This window comes from Mugil cephalus, chromosome 8, assembly GCF_022458985.1.
Source record: "Mugil cephalus isolate CIBA_MC_2020 chromosome 8, CIBA_Mcephalus_1.1, whole genome shotgun sequence".
NCBI lineage: Eukaryota > Metazoa > Chordata > Actinopteri > Mugiliformes > Mugilidae > Mugil > Mugil cephalus.
The window spans coordinates 19,855,907-19,881,239 of NC_061777.1; the positions used below are offsets into that span (position 1 = coordinate 19,855,907).

The following is a 25,333-nucleotide window of genomic DNA, read 5'->3' on the forward strand; positions in this document are numbered from 1 at the left end:
GTTCACAAAAGGTCCTTGCAATTTGCTGTAAGAAAGGCTGATTTGTCAACACATCGGTACATAGGCTGGACAGAAAGTTTAAAATAAGCAAAACTAACTACAAATTCATATGAAACCTCTATTATTTCACTGCCATCATCTCTGCCTCTGCCATCACCTCTTAAAAATTGCTAGGTAAGTAGAAAATCAAGTGATAGGAAATATTCAAGAACATAGTGTTTTAATGGAAAAAAATTAAACCAACTTAAAATTACAAAGAAAGGAGGTTTGTATATTACATAAAGGAAAACATAAATTTTAGTTAGTGTTATGTTTCATCAATGCCACATTTATTCTGGAATCCTTATCTGTCAGCCTGAGTTCTATATTCTCGTAATTGGGGATGCTTTTATTTGCATCTTTGTACGTACTGTATGCCGTGTAGGTACACAGCATACATGTGAATACAAAAATCTAGAGAAGATAGTTATCCACATGCAGCATTAATATTTAGTGGTTTTAGACATTGTGTAAATAAGAATCCATCTGGTCATCCCTTTGAAATATTATCACATCTACTCTCCGGTATTAACAATAATATACAGTACATATACATGTAAAAGGCCTTGATAGGTAATGAAATGCAGGGAGGACAATTCCATAGTCACATATTCAGAGTTGACAAAGGCATTGAGGTGATCAAAGCCACATCTAATGTACATGTGAGGTCTGATCAAGTTCTCTTATTATAACTGGTCCCCAGGCTCTGCGATGGGCACTTGAGGTTTTTCCATACAACTGTCCTCCTTCCCAACCCAGTGGATGCCATGGCCATTCTCCCTGGGTGGGAGATGTGGTGAATGCTGGCGATCTAGTGTGGAGAAGGTGGTAAACTGGACTCTCTTTCTCTTGCTGGTGGGCGAGTGGACAGACTCAGTTTGAATAGGTTTGCTCCTAAGGGAGCCTACACAGCTGATGGGAGAGTCCGTAACAGAAGCCAGGCAGCTGGGCCTCCTGGAGAGAGAGGTAGTCTTATCGGTCCCAATGTCTATTACAGTCATTGTAGTCTGGGAATCCTGCTGGACCGGGCTGCCGGGCACGCTCATCACCAGCTCAGCATCTGTGCCGAGCCATACCCAGTCATGTCGGTGTCCCGTGGGCTCCTGGCCATGAGAAGGAGGCTTCTTGTGCCTGAACTTAACTACGTATGAGATACAGTTTACCAGAAATACCAAGATGGCCAGGCAAAAGACGCCTAACAGGGCGTACATACCAATCTCCAAGTCTGTGAGTGGCCTGTTGGCCAGCAATTCTTCACCACCAATTTCTACCTCTGCTGTCTCCTGCCCAGGTACCTTCACCTTTGTGGGGAAATTGTTGTAGTTTACCAGATTCCCAGGGGCTTTCACTGTGCTAGTAAAGCTAACACTGCTCATATCCTCTGCTATCATATTGTCAGATCCATATGCTTTGCTGCTGTCGCTGGGACTGCTCATCAGGTTAAAATTGACCAAACTGGTAGGGCTGCCAGGGTTTCCTAAATTACTGGTCTTTCCCACTCCTCCGAGGCTGCCACTGGTTATCAAGGTTTTTTCTGTAGACCTGATGGTGGTTGTAATTTTCTGCATGATATTGTCCTCTGTATCTGAGTTTGAAATGCGGGGTGGACTCCAAGATGGCTTCCTTTGCCTCCTCACGCTTTCTGCTTCTTCACCATCATTCCCAGAGTCACTGCCATTGTCCTTGTCATTGCTTGTGCTACTGTTGAAACTGCTAGTGCTGCCATCTGACCCACGAGTGTTTGCTTGAAACTTGACCCTGAGGCTTCCGTTGCCTACAGCCACAGTACTTTTGCGTTTGGACTTCTGGCAGGCCTCACAGATGGACATCTCTACTCTGACCAGGAACCCTTCACCCTCTCCTTCTGCCACCACAACTGGAGGTGTGCCTTGCACCAACACCACTCCTTGATCTAGAGAGGTTGCTGTCAAACGGTAGTAGGATGGATCGTAAATGTCAAGAGGTGTCTGTTTGCCATCGCTGAACTGTATCCAGGAACTGACCAAAGCTTCCTGAGAGAACAGAACATTGCAAAAATTATAATACTTTGAATTTAAAATGTATCTTCAAGACATTTGAAAAGTTAAAGAATGTTACCTGTTTGGGACTCTGCAGAATGTCTTGTGTGGTGGTGGTAGCCAAGATGGCCCTGTTGCTTCCGGGACTGAGCTGTAAGGTCATGGAGAGACCTGTAACCAGCTGAACCCTCAGCTCTGTGATGGTCACTTTGTCATCCACAACTTTGATTGTTGTCTTTGCCAAAATGGCATCAGACAGTGGAGAAAAGACCTGCCATAGAACAATGTTACATAAAGAAAAGTAATTATGGTGCCACAGGCTGTATCTCTTTGTCATGACCAAATCAGTGCATTTGTTTCCAGGTATAATTGCTGTCCTTGTAAAGCCTGAAGAGAAAATTATCCATATTTTTCAGATTCCAACTAGTAACTTGGGCCAGTGTTAATCAAAGCAGTAGTTTGGATTACCTGGACGGTAGTGGTCCCAAGGTCTCGCCCTGAAAGCACCCTTCCTGCTTGTAGTCTTGCCACCCGTGGGTCCTCCACCTTCATGAAGTATCGAACCAACCTTGTGACATCCACCTGCCAATCAGACCCCAGGAAATAGGCCTTAGGGTCCCGAGGATCTGCCTGCTCTGCCACGAAATAGGTAAGCACACGCACCAGGGCATGCTGAAACTGCAGCATGCAGCCCTTCCCCTTCCGGTCATCCTCTTCACTGTTCCACCCAGATCTGGGATATGACCACAAAAACACACATGCAGGTCGCACCTGTCACACAGTAAATGCTTTAACCTGCTTTACAGCAATCACTCAGCCCTGTCTCTTTGCTTGATTGGATCAGATTGAGATATTGCAGTACATTATGTAATGGAATCAAACCACTAAATCCTTAGAAAGCTACAATTTGGATTAGCATAGACTAAGGCTGTTTCTGGAAATCACACCTAGGAACTAAGTAAGAGGAGTTTCAGTGTTAAAGAAATGGTTTATGTCTCCCACCTTTTTGAGGTCATGATAGGTACCCTCCAGCTTTTGATCTGGCTCAGTTCTGTGTCTGACAACTCGATCTGGAGGGGGAGTTGGGGCATCCACACGTTCAGTTCAAGCTGAGCGCTCAGGTAGCTGTAGGTGAAGTTTACCATGATCTTCACCTTGCCCTTCGTCTCTTTGCCATTTACGAAAACATAGTCGCACCTGTCTGACACCTGGATGGAAATAAATAACGTAAAAAGGGAAAATCGACATTTATTATTTTAATATCTTTGAAAACATCGAAAGGTTTGTATCTGTACCCTTGGGTAAACGGTATCGGTATCAAACTCGGAATAAAATAGTTTTCAGTGAAGGGGATATTGGCCATCAAACCAATGACAAAAAATAATCAAATATTCTCATAAAAGTCACTGTTTAGACAAATGGGCCATTCTTACAACATCAAATGGCCCTGCTGCAATTTTGCACTACATGTGTTACCACAGTAATGTCAGCTGGCTGTAATAAACTACTGTGATGATCATTGGTCCGAAGCGTTAGGAAGAGGCAGCACTGCAATTTTATGTTAATCAAAACATCATGCTGTGCGGTGCCGAACATCCGTCCGTCCCAGCCAAGTCCATTCATTACAGAGTCATTTCAAAGGTGACCTTTGCAAGTTTGGGCAACTGCTCAAACATCTCGTGGACAATTTGAGACATGTGTCGGGAGGTTTTCCTTGGTCCTCTTAACAGCTTTCTGGTTGCTTTAAACAAATTGGATAATTAATACGACATTGAAATTCTGTCACTAGCGGGTGGAACTGCACAGGGGAGTAGAGGAAAAACTGTGACTTTGACAGATAGCCTTAGGAGGAATACAAATGGGAAGTAGATTCCTCATTTGTGTGGACCCGGCAGTTAGCTAGAGATGTGCTGTCACAGGGGCATGCTATTTTTGAGAGCATCTTGTGTCATCATTGCATCTGCGCGTCAGTCATTGTGCACCCATGACAGAACCTAAGCTTCAGATTGACCATGTCACTATGTGTCATCCTCGCTGCTGAGATGCATTGTCATCTTTTCTACAAATAACCCGATGTCTGATTTTATTTCCAGACAGAAGATTTGCAATATGTGGCACTGAAGCCTGTCAATACTTGTATAATGCAAGCATGGAACAATGGATGAGGCCTGATTTATTTTCAGTGAAATAGTTTTGAGTTCCTATGCTTTAATTCAGCCGGAGGCGGTCGAGCAGTCATCCATGATCTGAGGCAGTTCGCTCATTTCTTCTCTTTCAGAAAAGCACCTTCCAAGAGCGCCACTGAACTTAACGCGAACGACGCTCAAATAATGTTCCAGAGCGGAGCCATTTTAATGTGCCACCCGCCCACTCATCCCAGTCACAATCTCATTCCGTGTCCAAGAATATCCCTCCGTGTTATTTGGTGTCGAAAAAGGATATTTATTTAAAATGGGATTTGACTTTCATCACCGGGTGCCTTATTGAAGACAGGGAGAAATTAAAGTTGCTGAAATCCACGCTTCACTGACACAACTGTGACTGTTGTTTCATTGTGCAAATAGAAAATGTTTAAACAGGACAATTAATGGGTATTCAGAGCTAATGTATCTATTGCAACGGGGCAAATTAAGATCAAGTGAGTTAAGGCTTAGTTAAATATCCTGTATTTCATCATAAAATGTGTTCATAAATCAGGGAAATACACATCTGTGTATCTCTGCTTTTAGATATTCATTGTCAATCATTCAGTACCTTCATTCATTCATTATTGTACCTTTGATAAACTTTTTGACACAGCGACTGATGAAACCTTGTTATCCTTTTGTCATGTAACCTGTCCATTCTAGGTAAATCCTTCCCCCTCTATCACTAGCAGATGTGACACTCTTCAATGACACCAAAAAAAGAAAATATATCTGTGTCAAGCTGTGAGACTAAGAAGATTAAAGGGAATATTTGTGACTGAAGCTGCTATCTGTTCAGCAAATAAACTGAGAACTACAGTAAGCTCAGAACAACAGTAAAGAAGGCTACGTTACAGGGTTGAAAAGAATGATTTAGACCACCGTAACCCTCTTGACATCCTCATGTAATCCTGCTTTTCTTATATTATTATGCTATTCTTTGTTTATCCTTTGGTAAAGATATTCTGAGCCTTTGACCTCAAGGGCCCTGACTTTCGATCCCATCATTTAAAGAAGGCTGTCTTTTTGCAGTATAAAAGGGACACGTCACTGGATGGGGGCGCAGGGTGGTCATTTGTGGTGAGCCGCGTCGCACGTTAGCCGTTCATTGTATGGGGAGATTCACGGGGCAACGTTATAACAATTTGTTTTACCATGTGAAAAACAGTCAGAGAACAGAAGTGTGTTTTGTAAAACTTGTTTGTCGCCAGCTTTCCTCGGCGTTATGTGTGAAACCAGCCTTGCCCTCGTCGTGCATTTTTCAACAACCTCTTAAAATTGTCCCTCTGCACCTCATTATCAGGACAAACTCACAAGATACAAACAACTCACATTTTTTTTTCTTTCGCTGCAGAAAAAGTGATTAAAGTTGAATGAATGTGTAAAAACTCTGAAAGAAGTTCAAAGCCGTACTCGCCTCTCCTCTCTTTGTGTCTATGAAATGGCCTACGCGTCGCACTTGGAACGTGCGAGACCAAAGACAATATAAATGCTGAATTGGAATGATATCAAATGTTTACACATGTAAAGAATGAGTAAAAGCACATTCCACCTTGAGAACATCTTCATCAGTAGAGCTACAGTCTGTGTAGTCAGACACGTCCGTGACTACTCCATCTTCCTCCACCGCCACTGTCCTCACAGGCATCACCACCTTCTTTCCGGTCAGCACAGCTGTGTTCAGAATCTCTGTGTCCTGCAGAATGGTTGAAAAGAAATGCATCGCCGTCATAACTCAAACGTGGCAGACCTCATCTAATAATTAAACATTGTTTAATTGTACTTTTTGTATGGATAGAGTGCCAGACAGATTAAGATTGTCGCAGTGGGAGTGACATGGGACACGGCTAAAGGAGGAAGGCAGATGAAATTGGTGATAAAGGATATCTCACTGACTCAGCGGTCCCGGTGAGAAGGCCAGTTCCCATTTGGAATGCCGGAGGGGGGGCAGAGTTAAGTCTGGGGCATGGCCAGGTCACCACATGGAAGAGAGAGCTAATCTTCCTCTGCACAGGCATGTCCCTCAGAGGGATGTTGTGTCCGTTCAAACATGGCCAAATAACTGGAGACTTAAAATAATCTCTACACATATACGGGACAGCTTGTATCATTAAATAGGGCAGCAGCCATGGCAGGTAATATAGCCAGTCCGCTAATGTCAGGGCTGGCAGTCCGATCCCTGGCTCTATGTGTCAGAAGCGTCCTTCAGCAGTGGATGTTCAGGCCAGCACCTTGTTTTACATGTGGCTTCCATCATCCTGCGAGCACGTGTTATTAACAGCTGAATTAGAGACCACAAGGGTTTTGAATAAAACATGTGTTTTATGAATGCAGGCAATTAGTAGTAGTAGTAGTAGTAGTGATAGTAGTGAGAGTATATCTCACTCTTTCAGACACGCTTTTCTATGCATACTTGAATAATCAAAGCGTTAAAATTATACAAATGGATATGCGTTGTCCTGTATAAACACTTGTAATGAAGTTGAAATAATAGAATATGTGTGAATTAGTATGAGAGCAGTGTAGCGCAGCCAGATTAAGTTGTGTGAATGATCCATTAAATCAAATTTAAAGAGACACTTGGCTGCCTCTGAGCATGAAAATGAAACAGATGGATACATTTCCCTCGACTGTAAACTTGTTTAAATGATGCTGAAATAACTGAACATCTCTCTCTCTCTCTCTCTCTCTCTCTTTTTTTTTTTTTTCAGCTAAAAACACTGACTGGAAAGTTGTGGGAGTTTGCCATTACATGCAGTGGACGTATTGAGTAGCAGCAGTGGCGGGAGTTCATTGAGCAAGGCTAAGAGCGATCAGTCAGCACTAATGTCCCCTTGAGCCAACCATCAAATCTCCTCGTGTTTGGCCTTCTGCCTGAGGTCAGACTCTAATCCACAAGAGAGATGAACCATGTCAAATTCACAAATCAGGATACTGTAACATATCCTCATAACTTCAAGCACTCCAGCACCATTATGATGGATATGGAGCAGTAAAGTATAGGTAACATGCACCTAAAAATTAAACCATTATTTACCTTTATTTGAATCAATTACATATGCATCTCGTATAATCAATAATAGGTGATTAAAGAAATGCTAATTAGGTAATATAAAATAATATATCCCTCAAACAATGTTTTATTATTGTAATTGAAAGTGCTCTGATGGTATGTGTTAGGAGTAGAAATTAAATTGTGGATCAATTATCAAGGTAGCATGACAAACAGGCTGCAGCACCGAAATAGAAGCTGTGAGGAGGGAAAGATGACCACATATTGCACACCAGAACAGAGCAGAACAACACAAAGAGACATCAGCTAGACAGTCAACAACACAAGGTCACACTCTGCTCAAAATAGAACCCATTTACTAAAACAATCCAAGGCGTATCCTGCCTTCTGCGTATGCAAACCAGACAGGGATGGATCAGAGCAAAGTGCATTTCATGATATTTTCACGCATCGAAGCACAAAGGATGCAGTCCAAGTGTTGGCATTATTGGAAAGGCTGTCAGAAACATCGCTGCCAGTTTTTATAACGATAAGGTGTGACTGGAAAGCTGTCAGCTAACTCACCATTACGAGGGGAGCGAGGCCGACAAAATCTCTCTGAGTGGTATAGATTCTCATGGCTCCTTCAGTCCTGGCAGCGTTTTTGGATGCGGAGGGCATCTCCAGCTTCCAAACGATCACCTGACTGTCGAGAGGGCTGCTCAACTCCTCTACCTCAAAATCCATCTGAAGTACTTCCAGTAGACTACTTTCAACCCTGGATGGGAAGCAAAGAGCTGGCTTAATTAGGTGGATGAAGAATGCATTAGATAGCAGGCATACCTACCTGCTATTCCAGTACAACAAACCTTGATCACAGCTATCGACATGACATGATAAATATGATCATTTCCAATTCTCTAAGTCCCTGTAGAGACAAGCATATCTGAGGCGCCGTTATTATCCTGCATTTCAGACCACTGTCCTGTGCTCTCTGTGAATGGCAGCTCAATGTACTGTAGATCCAAGTCGTACTCACCAGAGAGCGATTTTAGAACACATAGCACCAGGATGCTTGGCATTTCATCTAATGAACACAGCCACACTAGCAGCTCCAGGAGAGCTAGGCCCTGCTGGGCTTCAAGCTACGTGTTCCAGATGTTGGCAAGTATGCATTGACAATGCTAACATTCTGGTATTCATCAAGTGTTTGGTTTTCTGCACCAAAAATCCCGTCAGTTGATCCAGCTCTTTCCCTAGCGTATCACGTATGTACCTCGCCACAATACACGAAATGAATAAATGGAAAAGAACATCCAAATGTGGCAGCCAAGCGCCATTACTTTAATGTGTTATTTTCTGACTACGGTTATGAAAATGCAACATCTGCTGCTGACATACTGACAACAGTCAAGATTTATCGTATAATGCGAAGGCACTTTGTGTTATATAGGTTGGAATGACGAGTAGGCCATACCAGTGTAATATATGGATTTATTTTTTTGTATTTTATATTTTTTAAGGAATTACTGGTGGTGTTTGGGGGGGAAAAGAAGATAGTGGTTGTGCTTGGGGTATTTTGAGGTACCCAGCCAGAAATCCGTAGTGACATGTTATGAATTTGGCCCCACGGATAGGAAGAGTAGAGGTTTTTTAGCAGAGGGATGTGATTCCAGTAGTTGTGACAAGACACAGTCCCCCTCTTTTTTAGCCATGAAGAGGGCAGTTTTAAAAAACTAAACGAAAAAATAGCCGAATTTTTCATTTGTGGCCCTTCCAGAGGGTTGTGTTTAATGTGAGTACAATAGAAGGTGTTCTGAGGACAGAGGCATCCTGCATACATAACAAAGTATAAGCCTTTGTAACTTATAATGGCCTCTTGGTGATGCCAGCTAGAACAGAGTGTCCTGGCCACAGATTCAATTTTCTTCCATGGCCCAACTTAGTATCCCGACTTGTATTTCTCTGCAATGTATTGAGCTACCGGCAAGATATATTGGTGGACAAAAACACAATAAGCATGCACATACCCATATGGACATTATCAGGCGGCATCTGTGTGTACGTGTTATAAATCTGTGTCAGACTTGTGCAAACACACAGCAAGCCCCCTTTGCTGCAAGAAAATGAAAGCGCTGCGTAATTTCTGCACTAAACCAGGAACAATTGGAGAAACTGCAAATCACTTTTCGTTAATCCACTATTAAGTTCCAAACAAAGTACCCAATACGCCTACGCTGCATCCTTCTCTCGCTTATATATATATATATGTGTGTGTGCCTTTACAACAGATTTAAAGTAATTCAATGATTCCAGCATATTGCTCAGAGACTTGAGATTAAAGGATGATAATCACATTCTGGTCAAGCATCAAAACAAGATGTGCTCGACTCACGTAAACATGCGTATATCCCCTTAAGTCTGCATTAACACTAATATCCATAAGATAGGAAGTGTTGTGGTGTTATTTGCGCCCCTTGTCGCTTTAGGTCTTGCAGGGGAATGACGCTACAACAACTTGTTTACGGCCAGCCGCCTGTCTCTGAGCGGCAGCTCTTCAATAATAAGATTCAGACCAAGCGGCTGCGACAGGGGATGAAAAAAAAAGCTTTAATGTACAGATACAGCAAATAAGTTTAGTGCTCGATAAAGCCGGGAAGACCCGAATTCAGAAAAAAAAAATTCCTACAGGGTTGTGACAGTAGACGTTCCCCGCAGGGGTTCTGCGAGTATTATAACATTTTGGAGAGGATTAGCTAAAATGACTGAAAAAAATATGCTGCCCATAAAGAGGTTATGATAAACAATATCATAATGCATGCCAAATGGGGAAAACATCTTAATGAGGTCAAAACAATGACGGCAGTGCAGTGGTGTTGTTGTGTGCGTACAGCGAGCTGTCCATTGTTGTGTTGGTGGCATATTTTGCTTCAAGATCTTCACATTTGGGGCCGCAATGGTGTCAAATGGCCCTTTTTTATTTATTACAATAAAGTTAACAAAGGCTGTTTTCTTTTCTTTTCTTTTTTTTATTGTTTGCCTTTACCATGCTGTAAAAGTTGGCCGCGCACATTTGCTCCTTTCTAGCTCTGCCAACCATTCACACACAGATTAGAGCTTTAGTTTTACAAGCATTTCTTGGAGCTGCTCCCTGAGGCAGAAATAATCTTACTGTTTGAATTAAACCTCAAAGGATCTCTTTTTGGGGATTCACAAGCTTGAATTGCAGAAGGAAAGAATTAAAACAAAATGCACAACAACGCGATGAGTTTTCTCCTGAATATATATTGTGTGCGAGACAGGCGGAAGCCCAACTGCTGCAACAATTAGCTCACCGGATGACTTCTTAATGACGCTCGTATCGTGGCATCGGAGGTTCGCCAGCCTGAAGCTCAACTGGAATAACTCGACATCTATTGTGTCTAGCGTGGTTTTCAGTAACGGTTTGCGCGAGGCGTTCATGGTCCCCAGAGAATGAATCACGTGGACTGTCACCATTTTATTCGGTGTCACCAAGTCATCTGTGCTGCACAATCACTGGACGAGACCCATGGTAGACATTTGTGTCTTTCTCAGGATGAGCACTGCGGACCCTCTTAGTTTTCATCTAGCATCTTCATGAAGTCTAGAGAAAATGTGTCTGTCTCTGTCTGTGATGCTTCAAATCGCCCAGCGACATGGGGCTCAGATTGACTAGTAATCTTGATGTATCCCTTGACTAATATGTGGTGGGTTCATGTTGATGTGCATTTAAACAAATTTAATTTTGGGGGGAAAATAATAATAAAAAAAATATGAAAAATATCTAATCACCCAAAGATTTTGCAGACCCCCTGTTGAAGACCTATTGTTTCAACTTTTGTTGAGTGTTAATAAGTGATGCTCGCTAACGCGCCAAATTTAACATAACCGTGTTAGCATTGTGATTGTGAGTCAGTCGCCAGAATTTAGCACAAAGCACCACTCTGCTCACACAGCCCCTAGCGTAGCCGTTCCATGTTTTACCCGCTTCATATTTTCCAGCACTCTGTAAGATAGCCCCTGTGATAAAAATAAACATCAGTTTAACTTAACCAAGTAAGATTTCTGCCACCAAGGAACCACAAATCACTTCGGTATGCAAATCGAGTCTGACAACTGCACATTTCGAACTAGTGTAGCCAAACATCCCCGTGGCAAGCCCCTAACTTTAACATTGCTTTTGTCGCAGGATGATAAGAAGCAATCCTGTAAGGCAGAGAATGCTTTGAATAACATGACATTAACTTTCTCCCCTTTGTTGTTCCCTTTGTGCCAGGTGTCTTGTAATCACAGGAGGCACAGGCTCCGCATATAGGACTTAACTCAATTGAATTCAGCTCATCTCGGTTCAAAGAAATAAAGCCGCGCTCAGCTGAACTTGAAATGACATCTGAGATAGGCTACTTGTCAGGGAAAGGTTGTAGTCCTGTTTAATGAGATTATGAAACGAGTTAAGTACCTTTAGAAGCCCACAGACCTGAGTCTGATCACACGAACCTGCCTATAGATGTCTAGTAAGTAGTGTTACCTTTAAGAATTTCTTACTACATCCTTGTCAGCTTATAAGTAATATAAAATGCGTCTGCTACATGCTAAGGATGCATGGATGATCACAGCATGTTAAAGAATGATCAAAGTGCAGAGGAGACGTGGCCGTGAAAGGCAAAAGTGCGACACTTGTTTACAAGTGGCAGCTTTACAGGAGCACCTGGAGCCAACCTGTTCTTAGGCAGTATATAAGGGAAATCCTCCCAGGACACAGCACAGTGTGCAGTAAGCTGCTGTCAGACTTGTGTAGTGCAGATGGTTTGTCTTTCGCTCCCTAGGCAGAGAGACAAATACTGGGATACTTTGCTGGACAAGAAGATACAACAGTGCAATTCTTAACAGCTACTGACAGTGGTTACAAATAATACATAAAAAACAAAAGAAAAAAAATCCCTTTGGAACTTTTGAGTGTCGCTATGTATGAATAGATTCTCAGCTACAGAAAATACACCCACACAGATAACATGCCGCAGCAAACAATAAGTAATGCAACAGAACACACTTGCCTTTTCCCAGGTATGGGAGCCTTCCTCTGACAAATGACAGCGACGGCTCCGTCTGCACCCATGTCCAGAGTGATGTCCCACAGTAAAGAGTTACTGGGTGTCGCCGTTCGAAAGGTCACACCTTTCTTCACCGTCGCTCTGTGAAGTCAAAGACAGAAAGGCAGAGAAAGTCTTAAACAGACAGCGTGGCTGAAGTTCATTTATATAAAACTACTTGTTCAGACGTTGACAATAAAGCTTCATATATTTGATGCAAAGCAACTTAACAAATGAAAATAAGAAAATGTTGAAAGTTGCAAAAGAAAATGTTTTCACAGATTTATGATATGCAGCCACCTTTATCCCAGGCCTCGAACAACCCTCATCCTGTTGCAACCAAGGGGTCAAAGAAGTCGTTTGTCTTCCTATTCATTCTGTTCTCATTATTGAGTATGAACTCATAAATTAGATTTCCTGGCATCTAATTTGTAAATGGTGTGCATTATCCCAGTGTTCCTTCCAAGCATAGCAGCTTGCTGTAGGAGAAATGTCGATGAGATACTCTTTGGTAAGAATTTGAAATACCTGGGAGAGCATGCATGTGAAAGTTAAAATAGAGCCTCCAGCCCTCGCTGTGACGATACCGGTGGAAATCCATCTGTATCGCTCCTGTATACTAATAAGACAGACTGACTGTACAGAAACGGCACAGTCAAGTTGATTCTTATAGTTCAGAAAGACATCCGTGTGTGTAATTCTTTGGTTTTCATCTGCGTGCGGAGCCGTGTTGTTTATCTCTGAATCTATAGGAGCAACTGCAATATGACACTTTCTGCTTTGGTTTTAACTCAAGCAGAAAGAAGACATTGTTCACAATTCAGCAAAATATAATGTATAATAATAAAGTGTATAACATAATAATAATAATAAATATAATGGCATTTTGCACATTTGTGCATGCATGCAATATATTTGTGAGCCCATGTGTCCATATTTCCATATTTGTGCACGCAGCATGTAATATGGAATAAAGTGTCCACTGATTATCTGCTGTTCAGCCGTATCTGTCTGCCATGACCTGTCTTGGCGTCAGGACTGGAGGATAGGAAGCTCTTGATTTCTCTTTCAGAGAAAGAATACGTCTGGCTGGTCTTGTATCGTTGGTGATGCTGTTTCAAGTTCCCACAGACAGAGAGCTCACGGGTTAAAGGTCACAATTATAAAGGGATGAACTGTGTCTTTTCCAATTGTGGGTGTAATCTTCTGCCATCACGATCCTTGAGGTGACATATTTCCTTTCCAGCTGCTCACTGCGGATACTGATTCATCTGATTAACGCTGGGTGACCCAGGGAGCACGGGGCCAAAAGGTCAAATCATTTAGTGCTATAACTGGCTTCTAAAAAAAAAAAAAAAAAAAGAAAGAAAGAAGAAAGAAATCTTCATCATAAAGATTTGATGAAGATTTCACACAATTGAACGCTACAGTTTCCAGTCAGGACACTTTGAGGACCATTTATTATACTTGTAATTATAAATTACATAGTTGCATTGAAGCCTCTAACCTCTCTCCAAACAGGTCTCATCAGAAATTGCATCAAACTCACAAATAAGAAAACTCTTGACTTGTTAAGTCACTTCTGGTTTGGACCAGTTTTAGTCCAAACAAAGCACGAGAAGGAGAGGAATACTGTAGGCGGCAAATGGTTTCTCTGTCAGTTCAGTAGATTAAACTAACTTCCCCGGTGCTCAGTGACAGGGCAGAACAGTAAGAGGTTTCCCAGGAGGGAACAGAGCCGACAACAGGGAGGGAGAACACTCAGTGTGGTCCAAATGAGCAAAGAGGGAAACGCAAGGTTCAGATCTAAAGCTCTGCAGATTTTCTGGTCGTGCTGAAGGGGAGGTGATGTCTAGAACAATTATCGCTGCGCCCTGACATTAATGGAAGCAACAAGCCACATATTCATTACTTCAGTTTCAACAATTGTTTTACAAAGCAACAGCTTGAATTCACATTGGACCGCTTCCATTTGGCAATTTAATGTGGTCTGTAGCTAGTTTTTGGAAATGATAATACAGCTGTCAGTCTTTGTGCTAAGCTAAGCTAACCAGATGTTCTTGATATTTTAGCTTCCCGGCTTGAAGGAATAGTTTGTTATAGTTAATTACTAGCTTGTAATTAGCTTAATTACTTGAATATTAAAAGTGTTCAGTTCAACCAGGGTTACATACAAACCGCAGATTAGTCCATAGATACATACATACTGTTTTTTTTCCTATAATAGGAACACCTTGAGGTGACCTCATGAAATAATGTGTTGGCCATAGCACAAGAATGTATATGTTAATGCTGACAAATGTTCCAAACGATAAAATTATGATGTTTTATGCCCTAAAAGGTCCAAACAGTAGCTACAAACGTTGTGTATAAATACACTTACATGACTATATATTATGTGCTACAGTCAACGACGTAAAATGACATGTTCGGTGTATTAATGACCCAACCTACGAGGACTGTTAATCTAGTAATGGCTTCTGTACAACGAGCCCTGTTGTGATGAAACACCTCTGTGTGTTGAGCTGAGTGGAGCAGGGTTTTAACTAATAAAAAGTGACAGTAACAAGAAGACTTATCTAAAGCCCCCTTTTTTCTGCCTTCTTGCAGCTCCCCTTGTGGAAAAAGAAATAAATAAAACCCCCTTGCGACTGGAAGAGGCGTTTTTCTTCTGAGCGGTTGGGAGAGCGAACCAGTGTCCGTGGGTTTAGTTAGCAGGCCCCAAGGAGGCAGCGGGGCAGGGGGAGGCAACGGGGCACAGAAGATGGATGGCTGCGGAGACCCAAGCTGACACTGTGTGAGAAATTCAGCGCTCAGGTGCTGCACCTGCTATCCATCTCACTTCTGACCAGGCCGGGCGTGAGTGGCACCTTTCACCTTTTACGCACTCTTCATCCACTCGCACGCTCGTGCATGCACGCAAAAAAAAAATGTTACCACATAAGAGAACGTACACAAATACACTCAAAGCAGACCTCAATGGAGTACTCCTTAAAGTTAGATTGACTGATCACAGAGACACGGCCAGCGCAGAAAATAAAACAAAGAAACTATTTAAGCCTGGTCCACATATATTACGTCACCAAGGCTGCTATTGAGATGCTACAGAGGGTTTGTAATTGCATCCCTGATACAATTTGTGGTCCCGTCTTTACCTTTGTGAAAGCATCACTGCAGGGCCTCGGCACCACCAGTGAATCCAGTGCAATCAGAAACAGATGCAGTCGTTAATTATGCAGGCAAATGTCCACCGTTTAGCCAGTCTGATGGCCAGCCATCGGCAACGTGCTTATCGTACTTATGGAGCAGTTTAGGGAGTTGGGGAAACATTCACGCCAACACTCCTGCCAGATGGCAGGCGCCACAGCGCTAAAAAAAGGATGTAAAAGCCCTATTTGTCACACAGATGAATGATTAGGCTCCCTGGTTGAAAAGCTCACTGACACGGTGTCCTGTAGATGCAGAAGCTCAATGTTAATTTGCTGCCCCTATGCTGCCTTTAAGTTAATCCCTCAGAACGAGGCAAACTACTGTGCCTCATCGCTCAAAATTAATGGCTTCTAAAAAAAAAACAACACAAAAAAAAAACATACGTGCCACTCAAGTTCCTGAGGTCTAATTGTCCTTCCTGTGGCAGTGATAACGGCAGCACAATGTGTTTTTCTATGACCTTTATCAAAGTCTCAGGGAGAACGACAGCTTCGTTTTATTGAAACGGACAGGTGTGGCTTGTCTTTTTCTCAGCTGACCTCAAATTTGTACGTCTCCTGACTCTAGCTATACACATCAATTACAGGTTTATCATGCTGATGTTAAGAGTATTAAGCAAAGCCTAATGAAACATTCAGACAGTGATAAAGCGCGTAGACAGCTGTTGAGAAGCAGATGCACCGCGCCTGTTAATGTGCTGATAAGCCGGGGAAGGGCGACACTCCGCTACTGCCTATGTCACTTAAAGGAACAGCGAGTATATGATGTTTATGGGATACGAACTGTATAAATGTCATTACCCATCACAAGTTTAAATACTAACAAGCTTCCTAGAAAGAAAGAAAGAAAGAAAGAAAGAAAGAAAGAAAGAAAGGCAATTAGCCATGAGGCAAAATGAGAAAAGAAAAGAACGAGTGAGGTGACATTACTGCTGTCTGCTTGTTGTTCATGTTGTGAGACCAAGCAAATGAATTAAAGTGAAATAATGAAAAGTGACAGGATGAAAAGGGGAAATAAGGATTTCCTTTGTGGCTTCACTGCTTCAGTTATAATAAAGAGGAAATGGAAAAGAAACCAGCTAATGAATTTAAATACACAATCTAACCTTTCATAAGGATCTCTGTATCTCTGATACTACTGGAAATTCAAGAAACTTATGACATGTGGAGTGTGTCATGTTTCTTTTGTTTTGTTGATTTTGCACCAGAAAAATAACTGAACACCTGAGAAAAAAAAAAGAAGAAAAAAAACGTAGAAAGAGCAGAAAGTGCATCTGCGCGCAGCCGTCTGCTCAGCTGATGTTTACCTTTTCCAGCATTTGCAATTGGACTGAGAAAGCGAATTAATAATGCATGACTGTCTCCTCACCTGCTCAACTCCACTGCAGCATGCATGAGCAGGTCAATGCAGGAGTCAACCAGAAAGGATGGGTTGTCCATTGTGTATTGCAGTATGTTTTTCTTTCTACATACTAATGTCCTGTAACCTACACACTTGACTATCTGTCTTGTTTTGCCAATTAGTAAATTTTTAATATCTTCCTGGGCATCACTCATCAACACCACGATACAAGATTAACATCCATTCATTGCAATGTGAAACCAAATGACATGTGAGAGACAGGCGTTCGACATGCTGAAACAAACCAAATGAATAACTGAGGCTTGTGAGGAAAATGCATCCCGAGTCTCCTGACAGGCTATTATTCACTGGTTTGGAGTAATGCAGTGTCTTGAATAGCAATTCTTTAAAAAAATCACTCTTAAATCGGGCTAGCGTAAATCTCAGAGCTTGTCTGCTCTGACAGCTCACCCCAACAAAGCTAACTTTATTTCGTTTGATCTCCATCTGGATGATGATAACAAAAAGTTGCGGAACACCACGTAGGCCATCAGTGAATTTAATTTGAATTTCGGATCTCCCCTGTTGCATCATTTAACTTAAGAAAAGTAACAAGCTGGCATCTGTGTGAGAAAGCCATGAGACAGGCTGAATCTAGTTTTCCTTTCTTTTGTTGTTTATTTAATTTTTTATTTTATTTTTTATTTTTTTCAGTTCTGGGAAATACCTGAGTGCATTTCTTTCAAAATAACTGTATAAAATTAGCCTCCACTTCCAAACGAGTCACAGTGACCTCCGGTAGCTATTTGCTTAAAATGGTAGAACAGACTCCCATCTACAGTCTAAAATAAATATTCTGCTTTGCAAAATGAGAATAGAGTCCTTAATTAAATTGAGCTATGCTTGTAATCCGTATATTCATCATACATTCAGCAGGAGTGCACTGATATGGTACAGATCCCGAGCAGAGCCTTTAGAGCTGAGAATATGAATGAGTCACAAGCTACACGTGATCGCATGATCCATGTCAACCGTGATGACTGCAGCCCTTGAAACAGCCAGCCCTTAATGTCATCAGGCTGTGCTCACTCAAATAATCTACTTCATTTCCCGGAAAGACAGTTTACCACCACGATATTCCAGAGGAACGTCATAATCCAAGCTAAATCTCATTTCCTCCTCCCTTATATTCTGATGGCACGGGATTTGGGCAAGAATTAGGCAAGATGACTAATACCGTGAACAATTCCGTTCTTTGAATCCTGATTGACCGTGTTAATTTGAACTTGAGCCCTACGAAGCAGTTCTGTTATAATACTGGCGCCACGTATTCAGTCACAGTATTTCTGACCAGTCCCAACTGTGAGGCAACACAAGACATTAGATTACCTGAGTGTGAAGTTGGTCAGCTGAGCAGAGCCAGCCATGAGTATATAGAAGGTGGCGATGTCAGTCTTCTTCAGAGGCTTGGACGATGTCCGTATGACGATGGCATTGCCGAGCTTGAGTCGAGAAAGCGTCGCCATTCCTTTGGGCACCTGCAGAAGACGCACGCTGTCAATCCTCTGCATGGGACTGATGGGAATATATTCAGCTTGCTGCTGCTGCGAAGCACCCCAAAGGCTTCCATCCACAGAGTTGCACCTCCCGTTAAATTTGGGCTGGGCCTGGTAGTACAGCTCCACCGGGTTCCCTGCAGATGGATCCTGCCTCTCCCTGCTTGTGCCCTCCGACCCTGGAGCAAACCAGCCAGGTGCAGGAGTCAGCTCCGCCATGCAAGTTCCCCTTTCGCCTCCTATAGCACAGGAACCCCTCACTTCCTGGGTTTGCCAGAAAGCATACACTGTCACACATGGTAGCTCGTCCACAGCTCCTTCTCCCCTGTTCCAGTCTCTCCCAGCAACATAGAAGAGCACCCGCACTTTGGGCTTGGAGGAGAAAACCCGAGGTGTCAGCACGATGGCCTGGATTTTCCAGTTGAAGGTGAAGACCTCAGGGGCGTTAAAGAGCTGCACAGACCGGACCAGGTCTATAGGCACAGTCTTCTCTGTGGACATGGTGCCATAGCTGGCGTTGACAGCTGGCTGGCCGCTGGCTCGTATAATAACAAAGGGCTGGGTATTACTCTGCATGCTGGAGTTCCTCATGAAGTCTTGCCCAGCCTCCTTCAGGAAGAGGTAGTCAGCATCCCGCACCTCGTAGTTGACCGGCAAGAAGACGGGGAAAGGTGCCGGGCTCTTCCCGTCTGTCAGTTCTTTACTGCTTAAATCTGTAAGGTAAAAATAGAAAATTACACTTGGCATGTAGCTGTGGAAATATCTATTAACCACATTTCTGAGAAAGTCTGTTCAAACCAAAAACAGATTTCACTGTAAAATACAGCAGCGTTCCAGGAGCTAACACTTGAGCACAAAGTCAGTCAAGGCCAGCTGATCAGCTGAGTGGGGTTTCAAAGGATTACACTATAGGACTCTGAGCTTAACCTTAAAATGTCTATGGCAGGCCACATACGGCATGGTGAAACAATATAGCGGCTTCTGCTTGCACAAAAAAGCAGATGAATCTTGTGGCCATTTAACAAAAAGTATTTCCTTCTTTGAGGTATTGCATTGTATTGCCTGTGAAACCATGTCTTGACTGCAACTGTAACTTCCACACATTTAATATTTGTTCCAAAAACTTTGAACTTCTTCATGAAACTTCTAATGTTCTAGTGTGAAACTGAAATGGCACATTATTCAAATTCTGACACAGATACAGAACTACTGCGCCCAAGTTAAACATTGTTTTGGCGTAACCGTCCTTGTAATTGCATTTCCAAATAAGGTCTGAAATAAGAAAAGACCCTGTATTCCCTAAAAGGAATGGAAATAAATCAGATAATACGGATAAATATTACAACAGAACGCCCATTTGCTGAGCTCACTCTCCTCATTTCTGATCAATTCACTACCTCAGATTTCTACATACATATCTCTTTAAAGCCTGTGTGCTACAGAAGAGTCAGAATGGGACTGAAAATGGAAAAATTTTCCCCACATTTCACCATTCTCATGGCTGATCTACTTTCCCTATGTAGGGGTGGCAAGGTTGAATCTGATGCATCTGGTGTAAAGTGGAAATCGCCCATCAAAAACTGAGATTAAGATGTCCTTTCAGACGGTCATCAGGCAGATTCTCCATGAAAAAGGCAGAACAGTGGAGCTTCATCATATAAAATAAAAGACCCGGAGACTGGGATGTGATGACAAATATCAAAAATAGAAGAACGTGTGAAATTTTAGATCCGTGTTTATGGTCCAGTTGTTCTGTGTTTGGTCGTACAGCTGTACAACGATTATGAAGGATTACAGGACGGCTATTAAATACTGATCACAAGTGCCCAGGATGACCTTTTTACTGTAAAAACAAACCAGCTGCACAGATATTCTCTGATCAGCTTTAAAAGCTTCATGTTAAGTGTTTGCCTCGGTGGAAATGAGCAGTGGTCACCAAGCCTTCATGTGTCCTCATTAAATGTCCATTTTGACAGAATTATGAAGATTATAGTATCTGACCTGAGTGTGCACTGTTTATCTGGAGGCTAATTGCCCTACTTGGTGAATTAAGGACAAAAACCTCTCATGTTTACTGTAGAGATTATGACAAAACGGATGAAGCAGTAATAAGTATAGTATTACGTAGTGGAAAAGAATTGTTTTAGCATTGAACCTGCACAGATAATCACTCCACTAGTTATATACAATGTCCTGAAATGCACATTTGTGAGTGTTGTCTGTTATGAATTATTGTTTGCTGTTTATCTGATGGAAAAGTTTTGAAGCTTTCCTCTGTCAGAATCGTTTGTCACGGCCCTCCTCCTTCATCTAGCCTTTCATCGTCGCTCATCCACGCTGGCAAAAGACCTGTCAAGGTGATCTGACAGTTCACATAGCAATGACTATACTGTACATGTCACAATCATGTCAAGCCATCTGCCCTCAGAGGAAAACAACAGCATCCCTCCATTCCACATACAGACAACAGTGTCAGTCATGTCTCCGTGAGTGGGTGACACTCTGTGTGCGACAGAGGCTGGAGCTGGGATCTGGGCTGTCCTGGCTAAGCCTGCCAGTGGCCACAGTGACAGATGTGCTGTTTAATACCAGAGCTGGCAGCAGCTCAGGTTGGAGTGACTATAAACTGGCTCACTGTCTCCAGGAGGGAGAATGCACTGCCACTGTCACAACAAAGTGCTTCACATGCAAACCTTCGCGGCTGTGTTTGATGGGTCATCTGCACCCCGTGAAACCCAGAGGAGAGCATCTAAATAAGGCACGCGTTCTATTTGTGGATGTGGCAGCAGACTTCGCGGACACTGTTTGTTTATGGCAGGCTAGGAGAGGCACGCTTATGCTTCTCCCGTATTTTACGCGTTTAACAAGCAGCCTGTGTGAGCAAAACTTCTATCACGATGAGGGAGTCCTGCCATCAGCTGTTATGCATGAGAGCAAATCTGCTGTAGCAACTGTTTCTGCTTCTCAAATCACTTATTTTGAAGACCCTGAGCTTCTCTTCCCTTCCTTGGCTGAGTCAGGAAGCATCAGTATTGCCATGCAGATGCTACAACCGCCTCTAAAAGCCACCTCTTCAACGCTGCAGACAGAACATGTTCAGTGCCTCACAATGCTGCTTCAACTCCATTTTTTTCCCTACAGTATGTAGGTTAAGTGCTTCCTATGGGGGAAAAAAAAAATACTCCCTGTACGCCAGCAGTATATGTCTTTTTTTTTTTACTCACCATTTGAAACTAACACTACCTTTGAATGTGATTTTCTTCTTCTTTACATGCAACTCTTTGAAACTGAGCCTTTCGCATGCTTCATTTCACTCTGTTTTAGCTCAGCCGTTTGCACAGAGCAAGTTAAATCCAACAGGAGCTTCACTGCATTAAAAGGGAAATGAAAAGTTCTGATGATTCTTGTAAGAGTTCAGTGTTATAACTAAGGTTTGCTCAGTGGTGTATGTAAATAGCTGCAAAGTTTAAAGGCTTTCAACTTCATTCATTAAATGCATGTTCGTTTCAAAATAATGTTCCCCGTCACCAGTTTTAATAAAAACATTTTGGCATCTAATGAGCTACATTTCACCCCGCAGTTTATCTTTTATTTGTTCAGTTGTAATCAATCTTTGTATTATTCTATTAAAATTCACAAAGCCTGAGCAGCCATTGTGAATTTTAATGTGCTCTAATGGCTTTCACCATATGTGCAAAACAGCTTGGAGAAGGGAGTCCATTCCCAAAAGTATCGCAGGAGACAACGGATGTCTGCATTGGAATCACTAATTTAGAGATCAAACGATGTTACTGTGTCTGAAAGTTTCTCTTTCATGGTGCTGTTTAAGGTTTTTGAGTTGTTGGTCACATATAGACAATATGTGTAGCTGACTGTAAGGACTTTAATGGTGTTGCCAGTGCCCTAGGTGACAATGACAGAAATTATGCATCTGCACCAGAGAACATTTTCTTAACCTTAATTTAGCACTGTCTGTTTATTTCTTTTGAATGACTGACCTTTCCAATGCATCTATCTTTAATGGGGCATTACAGGTTCTCATTAGGATCTGACAGCTTGCCAATGAATTGGTCCTCTGACAGAAAGATCTGTATTGATGTAGTGTGAGGGACACTTAGGAGTGCACTTGGGAGATAAACAGCAGCTTATGTCAGCTCATGAATTTTTAATAAAGTTTCATAAAGTTAAAATACCTTTCAGCGTTGTGGTTAATTATCTAAGGCCAACTAAAAAAAAAAAAAAAAAAAAAAAGAAGTGGGTCACAATCACAAGCACTACACTGCAGGGTCTGTTGGAGGTGCATAATTGGAGTATTTTAATCGTAATGAAATGAAACGTCACAAGATCTCAGGTCAGTTCACTTAAATTTAACAGAACAAGTTGATTTAAAAATAAAATAGTGCTTTAACAGGAAATGTATTCATGATTTGTTGCCAAGAGTTTGTTTTTTAGTTTGGTGTCCCAGTGTCATAACAGTGAATTATGAGCTGACAACAGAGATGCTGAAAGGCGGGCCTTTGACCCCCCCTGTAGACTACCACACTACTTATATAATCTGACAGTCCATGAAGATGCAATCCTCTGAAAAGTGTGACGAAGACGAGGAAAGAGAGGGGGGGGGGACAGAGGAAGAGACTGGAGGGGGGGCTTACACTGATGCAGTGACTGGTAGGGACTGTGATGTCCACTGAGAGCCTTAAAGCTTTAAAATGTTTTTGGTACATTTTTATCCCCCAAAATCAGCTAGCTTGCATTCCCCGGTGAAAGCCAGGCTGTCGGAGGTTTTATAGTAAGTGCCTTTGTGATTGGGAATTTAGATTGTCCTCTTCTTATTTGCCTTGCTGTGCGTAAAAATGGATCTCCATGCTTTTCAACAAACACCCACCCATAATGGAAAGCAATACTTCCCCCTGAGAAGCAAAGTACATAGCATTAAGCCACCACTCCAGCAGTAATACAAAGCCTTCAGGTCCTTTTACTCCTGATTTCATCCTAAATGTTTAATATTCTACTCACTGCAATGACACCCCTTTGTCTCAAGTAAGACACATGTGCTCCTCTTAGCCACACAGGAACGCTGTATCAATATGGAGCCAGGTGTAAGTTTATGGCACAAATTAGGGCATTTATTTATTATGTAGACTCATGTGGAACGCTGTTTTACTGGCAATATGGTACTGCTGAGAGAAGGCCCACTTTCCATCACTTTCCAGTGCAGTAGCGCTGCACTAGATGGAGAGTTCAGCCTAATAAAACGTTGACATTCCCAAGAGGCTTTAGGTTAATTAATTGCGCCTTGCCAAGCGCTGGTGTTGTAGTTACTATTCAGGGCCATTTCAAAACATCGCAACACGCGACCAATTGCTCCCGGGTCACTTACCTTGGGAGAGAACTGCTGTAACTGTCGCGAAGACAATTTGTAAAACCTTCCAGGTCTGCAAGTAAAGGCTCATCTTGGCACCCGGCGAGGCTCGCTGTTCCAAGCAAGTTCCCAGTGTCCGTTGTGTTCGCTTTCAGCAGATTATGGAGCGGATCCTTTCATCCATTCCTGCAGTTCGCACGCTTAACATAATCACACCTGTGTGAGTATTACTTGTGGTGTATTCCGCGTTGTAGGCACCACGGACAGCGCAGCGAAGTGTCATCGGCTGTGCGTAAAAGTTGCGCGTAACGATCCGGGGGATGTCTCTGTGTCCGCTCCGAAGACGTGGAAGTATTTAGGTAAAATCGCGTGGCGGAGACGGCTCCGTTTGCATTGCTTTTACTCTGACAAGCGAATTATCTTAACAAATCGTTCAGATTGAGTGGCTCTCCCAGTCTGCGGCTGCTGCTGCTGCTGCTGCTGCGACTCTGCGCTGTTAAACGGCTGTCTTGAGCGCAATCCTCAGGGCACTAAATTCATCATCTGCCACTGTTCATCCGCTACATTACGCTTCTGGTAGGATTAACCCTGCGTTGGGTTTGTGTGGAATGGCAGAGCAAATGACGTATTCCGATTTTGGAACACTTTCTTCGTTATGTGGACCACACTTGGTGTCAAATATTATGGACAATAAGTGTCCAGATTTGATCATATTTTTTCTATATATAGATAGATACATTTTATTATTGAATTTCAGTTGTTCATCATTACATAGTCCATATTTTATCATTAAAATAATGCACGTTGAACTATCAGTTATCATATGACGTAAATGCACCGCACCCCAAACCATGGATTTCACTTACTTTTCTAAATGAATGTAAATGTTCAATCATTAATAACATCAGCAAAGTTGATTCTTCTCTCCAAACCATGGGTGATTTTCTGCACAGAGGTTCAAGATAGTGTGATAGTGTGAAACCTTGATTGGTTGGAGGATCATCACAGACTAAATGAGGAAGCTAATTAATATGATTACGTTACACTCATTTTTGCGCTTCATTCAAGTTTCTTTTTCTGTCTACCTTCTGGATGTGACTAAACGGGATCACTTTTTATATTTTCTGTACATCAGAGGCGCATCAGCTTTAATTCCAATAATATTTAAATTCACATGGTCACTGAATGTTGAGAACTAGGTAGATTTTTAGTGCCCTCTGATGGCAAAGAGGAGTTGTTTTTTTTTTTTTATGTTAGTAAAGCAAAGGTGGGTGACGGACTGTTACTTGCAGCCCAGTTGCATCAGAAATTATTAGATTTTCCCCTCTTTTTAGCTCATTTTGTTAACAAAGATCCTGATGAGAAGAAGAGCAGAAATTAAATTCATGCACGTGTCTGCATATTTTTAACCACTGCATGAAAGTGATGCTAACATTTGTGCAGTAGGAATAGGGAGCAAATTTCAGCAGGATGAAATACAACAGGCCACCGTCTTCCAAAGCAAAAGACAAATATCAA

General features: G+C 42.3%; 2 protein-coding genes across 3 annotated transcripts in view; one reads left to right on the forward strand and one right to left on the reverse strand.

The window, feature by feature from the left end:
- The window catches only part of glt1d1 (glycosyltransferase 1 domain containing 1), a 33,406-nt gene extending 16,976 nt beyond the window's left edge, over positions 1–16,430 (forward strand). Inside the window, exons 12-14 of one of the 2 annotated variants that reach the window (XR_007113225.1) lie at positions 2,474–2,706; positions 6,955–7,122; positions 14,957–16,430. The gene's annotated coding sequence lies outside the window, so the exon portion shown is untranslated. Of the gene's footprint in view, positions 1–2,473; positions 2,707–6,954; positions 7,123–14,956 lie in introns of those variants that run through there. The other variant, XM_047591135.1, reaches the window with a different exon arrangement.
- LOC125011796 (transmembrane protein 132D) lies at positions 204–23,964 on the reverse strand. The gene is made up of 9 exons (XM_047591136.1): positions 23,834–23,964; positions 18,287–19,166; positions 12,311–12,448; positions 7,821–8,013; positions 5,796–5,939; positions 3,060–3,265; positions 2,526–2,790; positions 2,137–2,328; positions 204–2,051 (listed from the first exon to the last, which is right to left on the reverse strand). Exons 1-9 carry the CDS (start codon positions 23,904–23,906, stop codon positions 726–728), a joined length of 3,417 nt encoding a protein of 1,138 aa, XP_047447092.1. The 5' UTR covers positions 23,907–23,964; the 3' UTR covers positions 204–725.
- Positions 23,965–25,333: the final 1,369 nt, after the last annotated feature.

Excerpts from the sequence above, each read along its gene's own strand:
- LOC125011796 (XM_047591136.1), bottom strand. The coding sequence starts at position 23,906 with ATGAGCCTTTACTTGCAGACCTGGAAGGTTTTACAAATTGTCTTCGCG. Across the intron at positions 5,940-7,820 it reads GCCTCGCTCCCCTCGTAATG|GACACAGAGATTCTGAACAC; the intron begins GTGAGTTAGCTG and ends ACCATTCTGCAG. Across the intron at positions 3,266-5,795 it reads CTGATGAAGATGTTCTCAAG|GTGTCAGACAGGTGCGACTA; the intron begins GTGGAATGTGCT and ends ATTTCCATCCAG.